Here is a 14,873-nt window from a genome sequence, read left to right as displayed (position 1 = left end):
CAGGGCCCTGGGGATGGAGCTGAGGAAGAGAAGGTCTCTGCCCTGGGGATGCTCACAAGGGGGGGCCCGACCCCGAACATGTACCCCTTTAATGGGGAAACGTTCTCAACCCCCCATATATTCATTCACCTGGACCTATATGGTAACTCTTAAGAAACTAAAGCCTTTCTTAGTCTTTGAAAATGTCTTTTAGTAGCAAATAGTCACTGCAACAAGGGAATCTGCCTTATGATCGAAAAAATTTAAGATTAACTTTGTATAAAACAGAAAACGTTAAAATTACAACACAAAAATTTTAAATTCCTGCATTATTTATAGACCAAAAACACTTTATTTGTGATACACACTTTGTCATACACAGATCTATTCTGGAGTCCAGCTACTCAACATGTGGTCTCTGGCCACAGTCTCAACACCACCTGGGGGGCCTGGTAGGGATGCAGAAGGCAGGGCCCACCCCCCAGGCCCCTCGAATCAGAATCTGCATGTTAGCACTAACGCTTGGGAAGCCCTGGCTTAGAGCATATCACCAGCAGGGTTAGGGGGAGAGACGGGGGAAAGCAACGCCGGAGGGAGCCAGGCGACATGGGACCCGCAGAGAAGAGGTGATCTTAGTGCTTCTGCAGGGAACACTTTCTGGCAACAACATGAAGCAGGTATAAATGTTAGGGACCCACTGGGGAGAGAGGCAAATGGGAGAAGTGTGTGAACCCACCCAGTTTTAGTGGGGGGAAGGAGGGGCAGGTTGGAGGAGGGGCTGAGGTGTGATGGGAGGGCTTTGTCCAGTGCAGCTGTAGGAGTGAAGGGAGACCCTGGGGTTTCTATGCTGGAAGACACGTCACTTACAGAGAGAACATTTTTAAGGAGGAAGGTGCAGAGCTCTGCTTTGGACATGCACATGCAGAAGAGGGACCTGGGGACACTCAGGGGGAGATGTTCAGATGTGATACACACACAGAGAAGACCAGGCTGGAGCAGACCTGTGAGCCCCTGATGATGGGATAAGGAGTGCTCACCCAGGAAGGCCTGCAGGACGACAGAACAGAGGGAAAAGGAGCCAGAGAGCAGAGGATGAGCCAGGGTGGGTGGGGAGGCAGGAGGGGAGCTGCATCACAGAAGCCCCAGCAGGGGGGCATCGGCACAAAGAGCAAATGGTCTGAGTGATGAAATGCCACTGACCTTGACAAGTGAGCGGTTCCTGGCCATCACAGCAAGGGCAGTGTTGCTCAAGGGGCAGGTGGGGAAGCCTGGGGACAATGGGCTGGGGGATGCAGGCGATAGATAAAGCTGAGACTGCTAGATAAATAAATGCCTAAACATCTCACCTGAGGTTGCAAGCCCCCTTTAATCAGAATTGTGTCCTTCGGTACACCCATGTTCATAGAAGCACTACTTGTAATAGCCAAAAGGTGGAAGCAACCTAGGCATCCATTGACAGATGACTGAATAACAAAATGTTGTATGTACGTTCAATGGAGCATTACTCAGCCTTAAAAAGGAAGAAAATTCTGACACATGTGACAACATGGATGAACCTGGAGGACATTATGCTAAGTGAAATAAGCCAATCACAAAACGGCAAGTACTGCATGATTCCAGTTATATGACGTACCTAGAGTAGACAAAATTATAGAGACAGAAAGTAGAGGGTGGCTGCCAGGGATGGGGTGGGGGGGTCGGGGAGGGAATGGGGAGTTAGTATTCAGTGGGTAGAGTTTCAGTTTTGTAAGATGAAGAGAGTTCTGTGGATGCATGGTGGTGATGGTAGCACACAAGTGTGACTGTGCTTAATGCCACGGAACTGTATATACACTTAAAAATGGTTAAAATGGTAAGTTTTATGTTATGTGTATTTTACCACAAATAAAAAAAATATGTCTCTCTGGGACTTCCCTGGTGGCGCAGTGGTTAAGAATCCACCTGCCAATGCAGGGGACATGGGTTCGAGCCCTGGTCCGGGAAGATCCCACATGCTGCAGAGCAACTAAGCCCTTGAGCCACAACTACTGAAGCCCACATGCCCTAGAGCCCGCGCGCCACAACTACTGAGCCTGCGTGCCACAACTACTGAGCACACATGCCACAACTACTGAAGCCTGCACACCTAGAGCCCGTGCTCCACAACAAGAGAAGCCACCACATGAGAAGCTCGCCCACTGCAATGAAGAGTAGCCCCCGCTTGCCGCAACTAGAGAAAGCCCGCGCCCGGTAGCAAAGACCCAATGCAGCCAAAAAAAAACAAACAAAAAAAACCCTTAAAAAAACTGTCTTTCTTTCAGCATAGGTATAGAAAACCTGAACTTCTGGAATTGAATAGCATGTCTATGTCAAGAGAGGTGAGAGCCAATCTTTTTCTGCGACTGTAAACTATTCCGCCAGCAGGCTTGGCAGTGAAAGGAAGGGAGTGATGGGGCGGTGACCTAATGGTAAGGCCGGGCTGGGAGAAGGCTTTTTTTTTTTTTTTGGTGATGGGAGGACAGTTTTCAACTGGAAGTGGAGAGGTAAGCCAGAGCCAGAGACACTCATTTCTCAAACTGGAAGAAAGGAAGAAAGAGAAAATGAAGGAGGGAGGAGGAAAGGTGAGGAAGCTCCCTCCAGACGGCCCTGAGCATCCCAGGGCCACAGGTGGTGGGGTCATCTGGAGAGGGGGGGGCAACAGGTAGGAGACCCAGAGAGAGTGGAGAAGCTAGGCTGGCTGGCATGGGAGCAACAGGGAGGACAGAGGGCTGGTTGGGCAGCAAGGAGGGCCCAGCTGGCTGTAAAGCACAGAGCACACCATCTGGAACTATCACGAAGCCTGGGGCAGCGATCCTCAAAGGATGGTCCCCGGTCTCTGGACCAGCAGCATCACTGAGGAGCTTGTTAGAAATGCAAATTATGGGACTTCCCTGGCAGTCCAGTGGTTAAGACTCCGGGCTTCCACTGCAGGGGCCACAGGTTTGATCCCTGGTCGGGGAGCTAAAATCCCGCAGGCCATGTGGCCTGGCCAAAAAGTTTAAAAAAAGTGCTAAAAAAAAAAAGAAATGCAAATTCTGAGGCCTCACCTGAGTCTGATTCAGACCCACTGACTCAGAAACTCTGCGGGTGGGGCATAGCAGCTTGTGTTTTAAAAGGCGATTCTGATGTGCTAAAGTTTGAGAAACAGTAGTACAGAATACAGAAACTCAATGGAAGGTATATATCATCTTCTTACATAAAAACGAAAAAAAAACAATCAGCCTAGCAGGGCTTCCCTGGTGGTGCAGTGGTTAAGAATCCACCTGCCAGTGCATGGGACATGGGTTTGAGCCCTGGTCCAGGAAGATCCCACATGCCGCGGAACAACTAAGCCTGTGCACCATAACTACTGAGCCTGTGCTCTAGAGCCCACGAGCCACAGCTACTGAGCCCGCATGCCACAACTACTGAAGTCCACATGCCTAGAGCCCGAGATCCACAACAAGAGAAGCCACTGCAATGAGAAGCCCGAGCACAGCAACGAACACTCAATGCAGCCAAAAATAAATTAATCAAAAAAAAAATCAGCCTAGCAACTTCTACATAAAAGAGCAAGAAATGCACAACTATTAATACTTTGATGCCAATACAGCTTATTTCTACAGTTAGACAAATGCCAAAAGATGTTAACAAAATGATAGAAATATACAGTCTATTTAATAAACTTCCTTAGATGATATCTAGAAAACACACCCAAGATCTGGGGGCTGGAAACTATATGATTCAGGTACCAGTCCCTGCTCTGTGACTATCTGTGTGCCCTGAGCATGCCTCAGTTTCCCCACCTGTAAAGAGAGGGAGCTGGAAAAGATTCTTCTGAGGTCCTTTCCAGTTCAGACACTGTGTGACCCTCTCTGTCCTGTAAAAGGTGACCTCAAACTCAATGCTTTTACATAGCTATGCCTGGGTGGGGTGGGGGAGAACATTTTTAACCAGTAAACATAGTATCACAGTTAACCAGAAAAATTTCCAAAGTTCAGTAAGTGCTAGTATCTTGCATTCTAATAACTAGAAATTCTAACTGGCTTTTCCCTTAAAGCCACCAATGCCTGGAGTTATAAAAACACTATACTGCACTGGACCATGTTCTTGAAGTCCACAGGACTAGGATGCCCCAGAAAATCTCTATACCTTCACATTTTCACCCTATAAAACAGGCATACCTCAGAGATACTGTGGGTTCCGTTCCAGAACACCGCAATAAAGCAAATATCGCAATAAAAAGAGTCACACACATTTTTTTGGTTTCCCAGTGCATATAAAAATTATGTTTGCACTATACTGTAGTTTATTAAGTGTATAACAGCATTATGTCTAAAAAACAATATACATACCTTAATTAAACATATTTTATTGCTAAAAAAAATGCTAACCATCATTTGAGCCTTCAGTGACTCATTACCTTTTGCCAGTAGAGTGTTTGAAATATTGCGAGAATGACCAAAAGGTGACACAGAGACCCGAAGTGAGCAAATGCTGTTGGAAAAATGGCACCGAGAGACCTGACTGATGCAGGGTTGCCATAAACCTTCAATGTAAAAAACACAGTATCTGCGAAGCCCAATACAATGAGGTATGCCTACACTTTTTAATCCAGGAAGGCAGAGTTCGTGTTTTTTGCTAGGCAGAAAATGAGTTAAGGAACTGGACTAATCAGACACCAGTGCCTGCCCCTGTGACCAATACTGCAACTCTAGGCTTCCTGATAAATGACCCTGTATTGGCCTTGTTACCAGACTCCCTAGATGCTGGTTTCCTGCCTGGTCTCTCTGCATCCAAGTCCTTCTCTGCACCTTCTAGTCATTCAATGCCCATCCTCTTGTGCCTGGGTCCCCAATGCCAGCTGCTTCCGTGCCTCTGCCAAAGACCAGCAACTCGGTTCTGATCTCAGAACTAGGGCTGGAAGAGGAACCTGGGTGTCTGCGCACGAAAGACAGGTGGAAGTGTGAGCGTGGCGGGGGCCGGGTGGGAAAGATTAGGTCTAGGGAAACTCTGGTCTCCAGCCATACCTCACTTACACACCCTGGCTCTTAAATTCCATTAAAATTGGGTCAGTAGGAAGCACAGCTGGCCTGTTTTCCCCCCGTGCATGTATCACAAACCCCATCCCCCCTCCTCCATCCAGCCTGGGTTTGGAAGTGATGTTCCAGGCTCTCTCAGTCCCTGTGGCAGGAAGGAACAGGTGAGGGGAGGGCTGAAACAAAGTGGATGTAGCAGGAGAAAGGCTGGGAGGGGCACACCAAGGGAGGTGCAACCACAGAGAGGACCAAAGCCACTAATATGGGCCTGGCAGGCAATGCCAGGGAGATGAGTTTCACTTTGTCCAGGCAGAAAATTCCTACTGCTAGAGGGTTTTCTAGGCTGATCCCCAGGCACTGATCTCCAACTTCAAAGTCACCTTTGGGTAGAGTGACCACATATCCTGATTTGTCCAGGATAGGCCAAGTTGAAGTTACTTGACTAGATGCAATTATTAACAGCTCCTCATTTATTCTCAAAACGTTCTGGTTTGGATTAGAAATTCTAGTTACCTTATTCTTGGGCCCCTCGGCCTGGGAAGTCAGAGTTGCATTTGGAGAAGGCACTCAGTGTCAGGAGGAACGTGCAGGCTGAGTCTTGCCCCTCACCAAATGTTCTGTTCTCCACTCTAGCGTCCCTGCCAAGCCATGGCCCGGCGTCCGCTTGTATTCCTGCAGAGACAGCAGCTCACTATCCCTGGAGGAAGCCTCTCTTTTGTGGGGAAAGCTGTGTTATTAAAAAAGAATATCAGGGTAGATGAACGAACAAAGAAGATGTGGTGTATATATACAATGGAACATTACTCAGCCATAAAAAAGAATAAAACCTTGCCATTTGTGGGAACACGGATCTAGAGGAGGGGTCCGCAACCCCCGGGTTGCAGACCGATACTGGGCCGCGGCCTGTTAGGAACCAGGCAGCACAGAAGGAGGTGAGCAGTGGGTGAGCGAGGAAAGCTTCATCTGCCGCTCCCCACTGCTCCCCTTCGCTCCCCATCCCTCCCCATCGCTCCCCTTCACTCCCCATCGCTCCCCATCCCTCCCCATCGCTCCCCACTGCTCCCCTTCGCTCCCCACCCCTCCGCATCGCTCCCCATCCCTCCTCATTGCTCGCATTACCGCCTGAACCATTCCCACTGCCATCCATGGAAAAACTGTCTTCCACGAAACCCGTCCCTGGTGCCAAAAAGGTTGGGAACTAGAGGGTATTATGCTAAGTGAGGTAAGCCAGACAGAGAAAGACAAATACTGTATGACTTCACTTACATGTGAAATCTAAAAAAACAGAAGAACAAATGAAACAAAACAGAAATAGACTCATAGATACAGAGGACAAACAGATGGTTGCAGGGGGTGGGGGGATAGGTTGGGCAAACTAGGTGAAGGGATTAAGAAGTACAAACTTCCAGTTATAAAATACATAAGCCACAGGGATGTAATATACAGCTTAAGGAATGTAGACCACACTATGTAATAACTTTGTATGGGGACAGATGGTTACTAGACTTATCGTGGTGATCATTTCATAATGTAGGCAAATGTCGAATCTCTACGTTGTTCACCTGAAACTGACATAATATTGTACGTCAACTATACTTCCAGTAAAAAATAAATGCATAAAAATTAAAGTAGCAAGATTCAAATCTATATACAGCAAGATGGCAACTAAATAACAACATTCTGGGCTTCCCTGGTGGCACAGGGGTTAAGAATCCGCCTGCCAATGCAAGGGGACACAGGTTCGAGGCCTGGGCCAGGAAGATCCCACGTGCTGTGGAGCAACTAAGCCTGTGTGCCACAACTACTGAGCCTGCGTGCCACAACTACTGAAGCCCGCGTGCCTAGAGCCTGTGCTCCCCAACAAGAGAAGCCACTGCAATGAGAAGCCCGCGCACGGCAACGAAGAGTAGCCCCCACTCGCCGCAACTAGAGAAAGCCCGCGCGCAGCAACAAAGACCCAACGCAGCCAAAAATAAATTAAAAAAAACAGAAAAACCCAAAACATCCTTCTGCTGAAAGGAGTGGGAGTGGGGGAGACTAGACAACCTGCTGACTTTTTTCATTCAGCAAATGTTAACTGAGTGCATTTGATGTTTCAGTGGCATTGAAGACACATGGTGGGTTAAAACAGACTCAAACTGAGGAGAATTCTACCAAATAACTGGCCTGTATTCTCCAAAAATGTCAAGGTCACAAAAGACAAAGAAAGCCTGAGGAACTGCTCTAATTTAAAGGAGACTGAAGAGACATAAGCACATGCAACGCACGATCTGGGGTTTTCTTTGCTACGAAGGACACTACCAAGACAACCGGCAAAGCCTGTAGGCCTGTAGATTAGATAACAGTACTGTATCAATACTGATTTCTTGTTTAAAAAGTGTACCATGGTTATATAGGAGAATGTCATTGGTTTTAGGAAATACACTGAAGTATTTAGGGGGAAAGGAAGACTCTATAAATGATCCTCAAATGGTTTAGGAAAAAAATGTACACCCAGAGAGAAGAATAAAATAAATGTGATAAAACGGTAACATTTGACAAATCTGGGTGAAGGGTATATGGGAGTTCTCTGTTCTATTCTTGGAACTTCTCTGTAAGTCTGAATTAGGTCAAAATAAAAAGTTAAAAGAAAAAAAAGAAGTCTCAAAGAAAGTGTGTGTGTGGTGTGTGCATGTGTGTTTAAAGGAAGAGAGACCCTGATTTCACAGAGCTCACAGTGTAGCTGGGGAGACGGGTACTAATACAAATAATTACACTAATTAAGCACAAAATTGCAACTGTGAAAAGTGCTGTGAAAGGAGAGAGACCTGGGGGCCAGAATGTGAGCGTTTACAGCAGGCAGTTTTACCCACAGCAGGAAGGCGAAGGGAGGCATCTACAATCATGCAGCCAAGGCCCAAAGAATGAGTTAACTGGGCAGGAGGGGAGGAAGGTTCCAGGTTCTCACTGGCCCTGTGAGCAGAGAAAGCATGGGGACCAAAGCATGTACACCAGGGCCTGCAGGAGATGCCAACGTTAGTTTTGTCTTTTATTCTAAAAGCAAAAGGAAGCAGCTTTGAAAGACCCCCTCGGCTGCAGCAGAGAACAGGCTGGCATGCGGAGTCCTCCATGGTGGTGATGGTGGTGGTGAGAGCTGCTTCCAGGAAGAACACCATGCAGGATTTTTCCATTGCTCCCTGACACCTTAATTTTCTACAGCAACCATGTATGAATTTGATAACCAGACCTGGGGAGGGAATGGTGGGGGGAGCAAAGCGAGCAAGACCTGAGCTCACGCTGTCATTATCTCCACTCTAGGCCCACCAGTGGTTCGGGTCAAGGGATGGCTGACAGAGCTGGTTGCTGCCTCTCCCACCAAGACCCTCAGGTCTAGACCGAGGCTGACTCACCTGAGGGAAGTAGCGTGCAGGGACCAGGTCTTCACACTCCTCTCTCTAAGTCAGACCAGTGCCTTTCGTCAACACAGCACCCAGCTGGCCACAGCCCCTTTCTGGTCCTGGACCCTGCCCCTTGGAACGTCCCTCTAGCCCTGTGAGCCGGGCCCTCAGCCCTGCTCTGGGAGCAGGCCATCACTCGCGACAGCCACTCTCAGCATCGAAGGCTAAACAAGGCGCTTGTCTGCGGGTCAGCGGCACAAACACAAAGGGAGGGGACCCTTTTCTGTGCCAAGTTCTACCTGAGTGGGTTTTCAGTCATTAGCTCCTTTAACAGAAACAGGTTCTATTATTATCCTCATTTTACAGTCAAGTATTCGCCTGGGGACAGACTTGAGTTCAAACCTTGGCTGTCCTCGTAGAGCAGTGTGCCCTTCCAGGAGTCATTTCATCTCTCTGAGCCTCAGTTTTCTCATCCCATCTGTAAACTGGGGCTGGTAAGTATTAGCAAGATTCTGGGGCTAGAAGGTACTATTTATTCCATTTTGAGGCTCCAAGAGGCTCAGTACAGAAAATTCAAACTACACATCGCTTAACTATTTACTAAAAGCTTGTGTATCCTGACAGTAAATCACGGGACCTGAATTTTCCAGGACTATCCCAATTTCAAATGTTCTGTTCTAACTTTCCACATAAACCATCGAAATGTCTCAAAAATTCCACTCTCAGTATCCAAACAACACCTCCCAGGCCTCCTCTTGCACAAAGACGCAGCACAAACATTCTTTCTCAGACTACAGAGCCCAGTCTTTGGTTCAGAAAATGTAGCCAGTGGAGCCCTGCTGGCCCCCTGAAGGAAACGGGGTCAGGGAGAAAAATCCGGGGCAGTCAGCACTCCATCAGGACTCTCAGACTTGGCTGCTTCCTGGCACATCGATGTAAACCGCAGCCAGGAGAAGCTGTATCACGATGAGAGCATCGTCCACAGAGGGACACAGACCGGGGACGTGAGCTCTGCCCCCACCTACCTACCCAGTGGCCAGTACTCAGGGAAGCAGCATGGCCAGAGGGTTGCTACAAAGATGAAAAGATTAATATTTGGAAAGCACTCAGAACATTGCCTGGAAGCTAGTAAGTGTCATATCAGTGTGTAATAACTAAAACCAGAGGCATCCCTGGCAGAAGGTGCTCATGCCTCGGAGACAGCACAGAGGCATCGCTCCTATGCAGGACAAACAAGGAGAATGGACACATACCCCGGGATGAGTGAGGCCAGGCCCCTGTACAGAGATGGGGGGTACCCTCACTATAGGAGGTGGGTCCTGCATTAGCCAAGATCAGGAGGCTGGGCCTGGGAAGAGTCACCATTCCTGAAATACGAGAGGTCTCTTCATGCCTCTGAGTCTTTGCATCTGTCATTCTGTCTGCCCCCTGAATACCATCTTTTTCTACCTTCAAGGCTGAATTCAAATGCCAACTACTCCAACGACCCTGATGCCCGTCAGAATGAATGGCTCTCTCCATTGGGGTCTCCTGCATCTAGCTCTATCCTCTTTTAAAGCAGTTGTCAGACACATAGACAGACAGCACATGCATGCCCACATGCGTGTACACACTCACACAGAAATGTCACCATGTCACTGTCTTCCCAACTCCACCATGAATCCTTCCAAGACGGGTTCAAGTTTCATCTCTGTAACCCTAGGGCCTGACACATAGTATAGGCTCAGTAAAGGTCTGAATCTGCTGTTACATCTGTGCTCACAGCTGATCTCCCCCTGGAGGCGGAAGGCTATTACAGGTGCATCATGCATGACCGGAAGCTATGGAGATGCAAGATCTCTGGGTCTCGGAACCCATGACCAGATGAGATTTCAGCCAGGGACCCACCAAGCACTCCCTTTTAGTTCCCCCTCAGGCGGATGAAAGGAGATGCCTGTGAGATCACAGTCTGCCGTTGCCAGGACCCAGACCTGGGCAGAGTGGACACTGACCTGGTCCGATCTTGTCTCTATTAGAGTTGGTCAGAAGAGCCCAGGCTTGGGAAGCTACACCAGCTGGCTGCCCCACACTCCCAGCCTGTCAACGCCAGGGGATTGCCCTCGGCATTCCAGCCCCTGCGAAGAGATGAAGAGGGTGGCCCTGCTTCCCAGGACCATTGTCTGAAGGAAGGAAGGTGAGCCCTGGGATTACGGTCAACAGGCACTTACCTACGGAGACAGGGAAGGACCACAAATCGCAGGTTCCCCCCATCCCCCAACATGCCACAAACCCCGAGGTTGGTGGGGGGTGGGTAGGGTGCCTTGTCTTCCTGTTCCCTCCAGTCCCCAAAGTCCTCTGGTAGATTATGTCCATCCTAGAAAATGGAATTCCTCGTGTGCCTGGACCCGAAGTTCAGAAGGTCCCAGTTCGTCCCTCTAGCTCCTGGTCCCACACTACCTTTGCTAGCTGAGTTTCCTCAACTGTAAGAGGAGAGAGGGAGCACACTGAAATTAAACAATGCATGCAGAACCTCCCAGATCACAGTCAACAATCAAGGAGCTGGTCTCAATCCCCTGAGACCAATTACCAGCTTGGAAGCCCAACTTCTTTCAGAGATAAGATTCATCTCTGACCAGGTTCCTGACACTTGAATGGGAATGTTAAAAGCCACCAGAATACCTTCTCTATGATAAAATGTGGAAATGGAGGGCTCAAAAAAGGATGGTGAAGCAGTGTGGGATCCTGAATTGGACTCTGTGTTAACTTAGGTTCTTTCTCCCTCCCCAAGCTGTCCCTGACCTTGGCCTCCTGTGTGTCTGGCCTGGCCAAGACCTGCCCTCTCCTTGAGGAGAAGTTCTCCAGGCACCCCGGGTTCACTGGAGTCCACTGGCCCACTCTGCATCCCCACCCAGCACTGCATCTGCCATGTAGAAGCAGCTCAATAAATACTTGCTGAACGGAATGCCTCAGCCACTCCAGCCACTCTGAGATGCCTTCAGTAACCTGACCTTTTACATTCCAGCTAATGTCTAATTTGCATATACGAGTTGGTTTTAGGAGACAGCAAATCACCAGGGACAAGGCAGGATCAATACAGAGTATTAGGCACGTTTTATTCTACTCTAATTCTCTGCACATTGGTATTCCATCAACTGTATGCAGGATTTATGGGAGCTTACTATAAACTAGAATATTTAACTAGAATGACCTACTCTCTGTCAGATAATAGCTTACTGTTGTTAATTTTCAACTAGCCAGAAAGGTTTCCAGCTTCCAATCTACTTTACATCTTGATTTAATCATCAGGAACGCCACCTATTTGAAAGTCTCAATACAATAAAGAGCAGCCTGATGCAGAAGGAAAAGACCTGTCCGTGGAACCAGATGACATGAGTTATATCCCAGCTACACCACGTACTGTGTAATTGACTGCTCAAAGCCTCAGTTTCCTCACCTGTAAAATGGGAATAACACCAGCCTCACAGGGGAGTTGTAAAAGTTAAATCAGTTGATGCACATGGATGTACTCTGTGCAGTTCTACAAGTCTATACAAAGGTTGGTTATTAGAGTAAAAACATAAGATGAACTTCTCAAACAACTCAGATAGGCTGATGACAGAAAGCATGGTGGTTCTAAAGGGGGGAGAAAGGGAAAATATGCACCCTGCCCCCGCACAGGGAGGGACATCGGGAAGCATTTTTGGTTGGCACAACTGAGGGAAAGGGATTGCTACCGGAATCTACTGGGTGGAGACCAAAGACGCTGCTAAACATCCTACGACGCATAGAAAAGGCCCCACAACAAAGAATTACTGAACCCCAAATGTTAACATTGTGAAAGAAACCCTAATTTCAATAATCACTGAAAGCTGGGTTTGGGAGCTTTTTAGAACAGAAATCTTCCTAACTAGGCTTTACTTTCAAAGCATCATCTGCTTAAACACTTGCAAGATGGATCATCTTGCAAAACAGCTCTTTTGTAAGTCAAGCTGAACTGCCAACTTCTGGAGTTTCTGAATGTATAAAACTGCTTTTAAAGAAGGTGCTCTCCGATTACAATTCAGCTAAATTGTTTTTCCAAAGATTTCAGTAGAGGTTCTCCAGGGCACAAAGACAGGGTCTGTCAATCTGGCACTAGGCCCTGAAGATGCTTTCGTAATTCCAATTTCCTGGTGAAATGGGAGCCACGAGGGTCTCTAAACGAGTTAAATTCCCATCATGCCAACTGCTTGTTTGCTTTGGCCAGGCACGGTGCCAAACACCTCCACATAATTTATCCCACTTAATCCACCCAACAACCCAGTGAGGTGGGCATTATTACCGGCTGTTTGCAGGGGAGGAAAATGAAGATCAGAGAGGTTAGACAACTCGCCCCAAGGTCACCAGGTGGCCAAAAGGGAGCCCAACCTGAATGGAGGTCTCCAGTTTCCGAGTCACAAGCTCTTTCCACCACCTCGGAAAACCCAGGTGTCAAGTCTTCTCAACTTCCCATGAATTTTTAAGGCAACCTCAACTTCTCAGTAAGTTCAGGTTGCTGAAAACGGGAATTTCCGGGGGACTGGGCGCTCTCACATACACTCCCCCACTGCAGCTGTCTCATCGCAGGTACCTGATAAATTATTCCATATCATCCGTGGAACGGGGAGGATTTATTGGCGCTGGAGTTCGTGCCAGGCCCAGGAAATGCCATCTTTGAAAGCCGAGAGGCGAATTCGCCCTGGGAGCCGAGAAGGTTTGGCCGCCGCGCTTGGCTGGCTCCACGCGGGCTGTGCGACCCCTCGGCGGCCGGGGCAGGGGCCGCGGTCGCGGCGGCGCTGGGCCCTCCCGGATCGCCGGCCGCTGGGCCCTCCCGGATCGCCGGGACCCAGCCCCACCCGGCCCGGCCTGCTCCCTCCCACCCGCGCCCCACCAGGTGAGCGCGGCCAGGGCGCCCCTCCCCGCCCCGACGAGGCGCCGGGAACCCGGGGCCGCCGCGTCCGCCAGCCCGCCCGCGCGTTCGCCGCGCGCCTGGGGAAGGGTGGGGGCGGGGCAGCGCCCAGCGCGACCCCGGCCCCCGGTGGCCCCATGCCCTGCCCCCAGCCCGCTGGGGTCGCGTCGGCCCGTACCTGCAGCATCTGGGGGCGCGGGGCGCCCAGGTAGGTCGCGCGTGCGGGCGGCGCAGAAGCTCGCTCGCGGCGCGACCTGGCCGCCGTCTGAGCATGCCCAGTGCCGCCCGCGGGCGGCTCCCGCCGGCCCGGCTGGCCGCGACGGGCCCGCGCGCCGGGCGGGGGGCGGGCTCCCGGAACGCCCTGCGGGACGCCCCCGCCCCCACCCGAGGCCGGTGTGCTCGGACGCGTCTCCCAGGGCCACCAGGGCTCTCTTGCCGAGTTCCGTGCAGCCCGGTGTCCCCTCGCGCATGCACGCAGGCATTCGTTCCATTACCATTTATTGGGCACCTACTGTGTGCCCAGCCCTAAGTGATTTTATGCCTAGGAATGTCGAGCAGCCGGCGATAAACAAATTTTTGACTTAAGGAGAAGTCTTGCCCAGCTGGGGTCCTGCTGACTCCCAGTGCAGTGCCCATCCCGTTCCTCTAGAAACTTCCTGGCTTGAACTTTCTTCCCAAGACTTATGGGCCCTTTACCTGATCTGGCTCCTGCATTCCTGCAGCCCCGTGAGCACCTTTCTGTCCATCAAACACTCAGAACTTGTCTAGCCTCAGGACATTTACACATGCCTTTCCTCCTCTGTGTGGGACGTCTTTGCCCAGCTATTGCCGTGGCTGGAACCTTCTCATTGTACGTAGGTCCTCCTTCTCCGAGGCCTTCCCTGACCACCTTACTAAGTTAGCCCTCTGTTCCATGTCCTCACTTTATTTTCTACACATTTATCACTATCCATTAATTCATTCAACAAATAATTATTGATCACTTACTCTGATTCTTTACGTGTGGTGAATAGACAGAAATCTTGTCCCTTGCCGAAGTTTGGCGGAAGAGAGGCAGGCGATACACAATAAACATGCAAAAAGGCAAACTGCGTAGTAGAAGGTGATACGCTTTACGAGGGGAAAAGAAACTTGGGGTGGAGGGAGTGCAGTTTTCAATGACGTGGTCAGACATTTCAGCCACGCAGATAAATTGGGGAGAGCATTTCTGGCAGAGGGATCAGCCAGTGCAGATACTAAGGCGCAGGACTGCTTAGGAAATAGCAAGCAGGGCAAAGTAGCAGGAGATGAAGTCGGTAACTGCTTTTCCCCTGATTTGCTTACTTATTGTGTATTCACCTCTGGAATTTTAGCTCTGGGGCTGTAGCCCTGCCCGTCTTCACGATATTGTCCCAGCCCCTACGACAGCGCCTGGCACAGTAGGTGCTCAAAAACAGTTTGTTGAATGAATATATGAATGAAAGGATGGAGTGACGGCTGTAATCATCCTGTCCATACCAGATGCCTGAGGGTCCAAGGGCCCTGTGGGCCTAGGACCATTCGGCGGCAGCTGGCAGCACCTGGTGCTTCAGTTCG

The 14,873-nt window shown here is 49.7% G+C and overlaps 1 protein-coding gene across 6 annotated transcripts in view; it reads right to left on the bottom strand.

Moving 5' to 3' along the window:
• Positions 1-13,587, bottom strand: part of PTPN3 (protein tyrosine phosphatase non-receptor type 3) — a 107,144-nt gene extending 93,557 nt beyond the window's left edge. The window contains exons 1-2 of one of the 6 annotated variants that reach the window (XM_067743699.1): positions 13,477-13,564; positions 5,529-5,742 (exon numbers count right to left, since the gene is read on the bottom strand). Coding sequence is in view for 2 of the 6 variants with exons in the window: in XM_067743697.1 (XP_067599798.1) it covers positions 12,981-13,002 (22 nt within the window). In the remaining 4 variants the exon portion in view is untranslated. Of the gene's footprint in view, positions 1-5,528; positions 5,743-10,383; positions 10,507-12,980; positions 13,121-13,476 lie in introns of those variants that run through there. The other 5 variants (XM_067743700.1, XM_067743698.1, XM_067743701.1 and 2 more) reach the window with 5 other exon arrangements.
• Positions 13,588-14,873: the final 1,286 nt, after the last annotated feature.

The sequence above is a fragment of the Pseudorca crassidens genome, chromosome 7, assembly GCF_039906515.1.
Source record: "Pseudorca crassidens isolate mPseCra1 chromosome 7, mPseCra1.hap1, whole genome shotgun sequence".
NCBI lineage: Eukaryota > Metazoa > Chordata > Mammalia > Artiodactyla > Delphinidae > Pseudorca > Pseudorca crassidens.
This window is presented reverse-complemented; position numbering and strand designations above follow the sequence as displayed.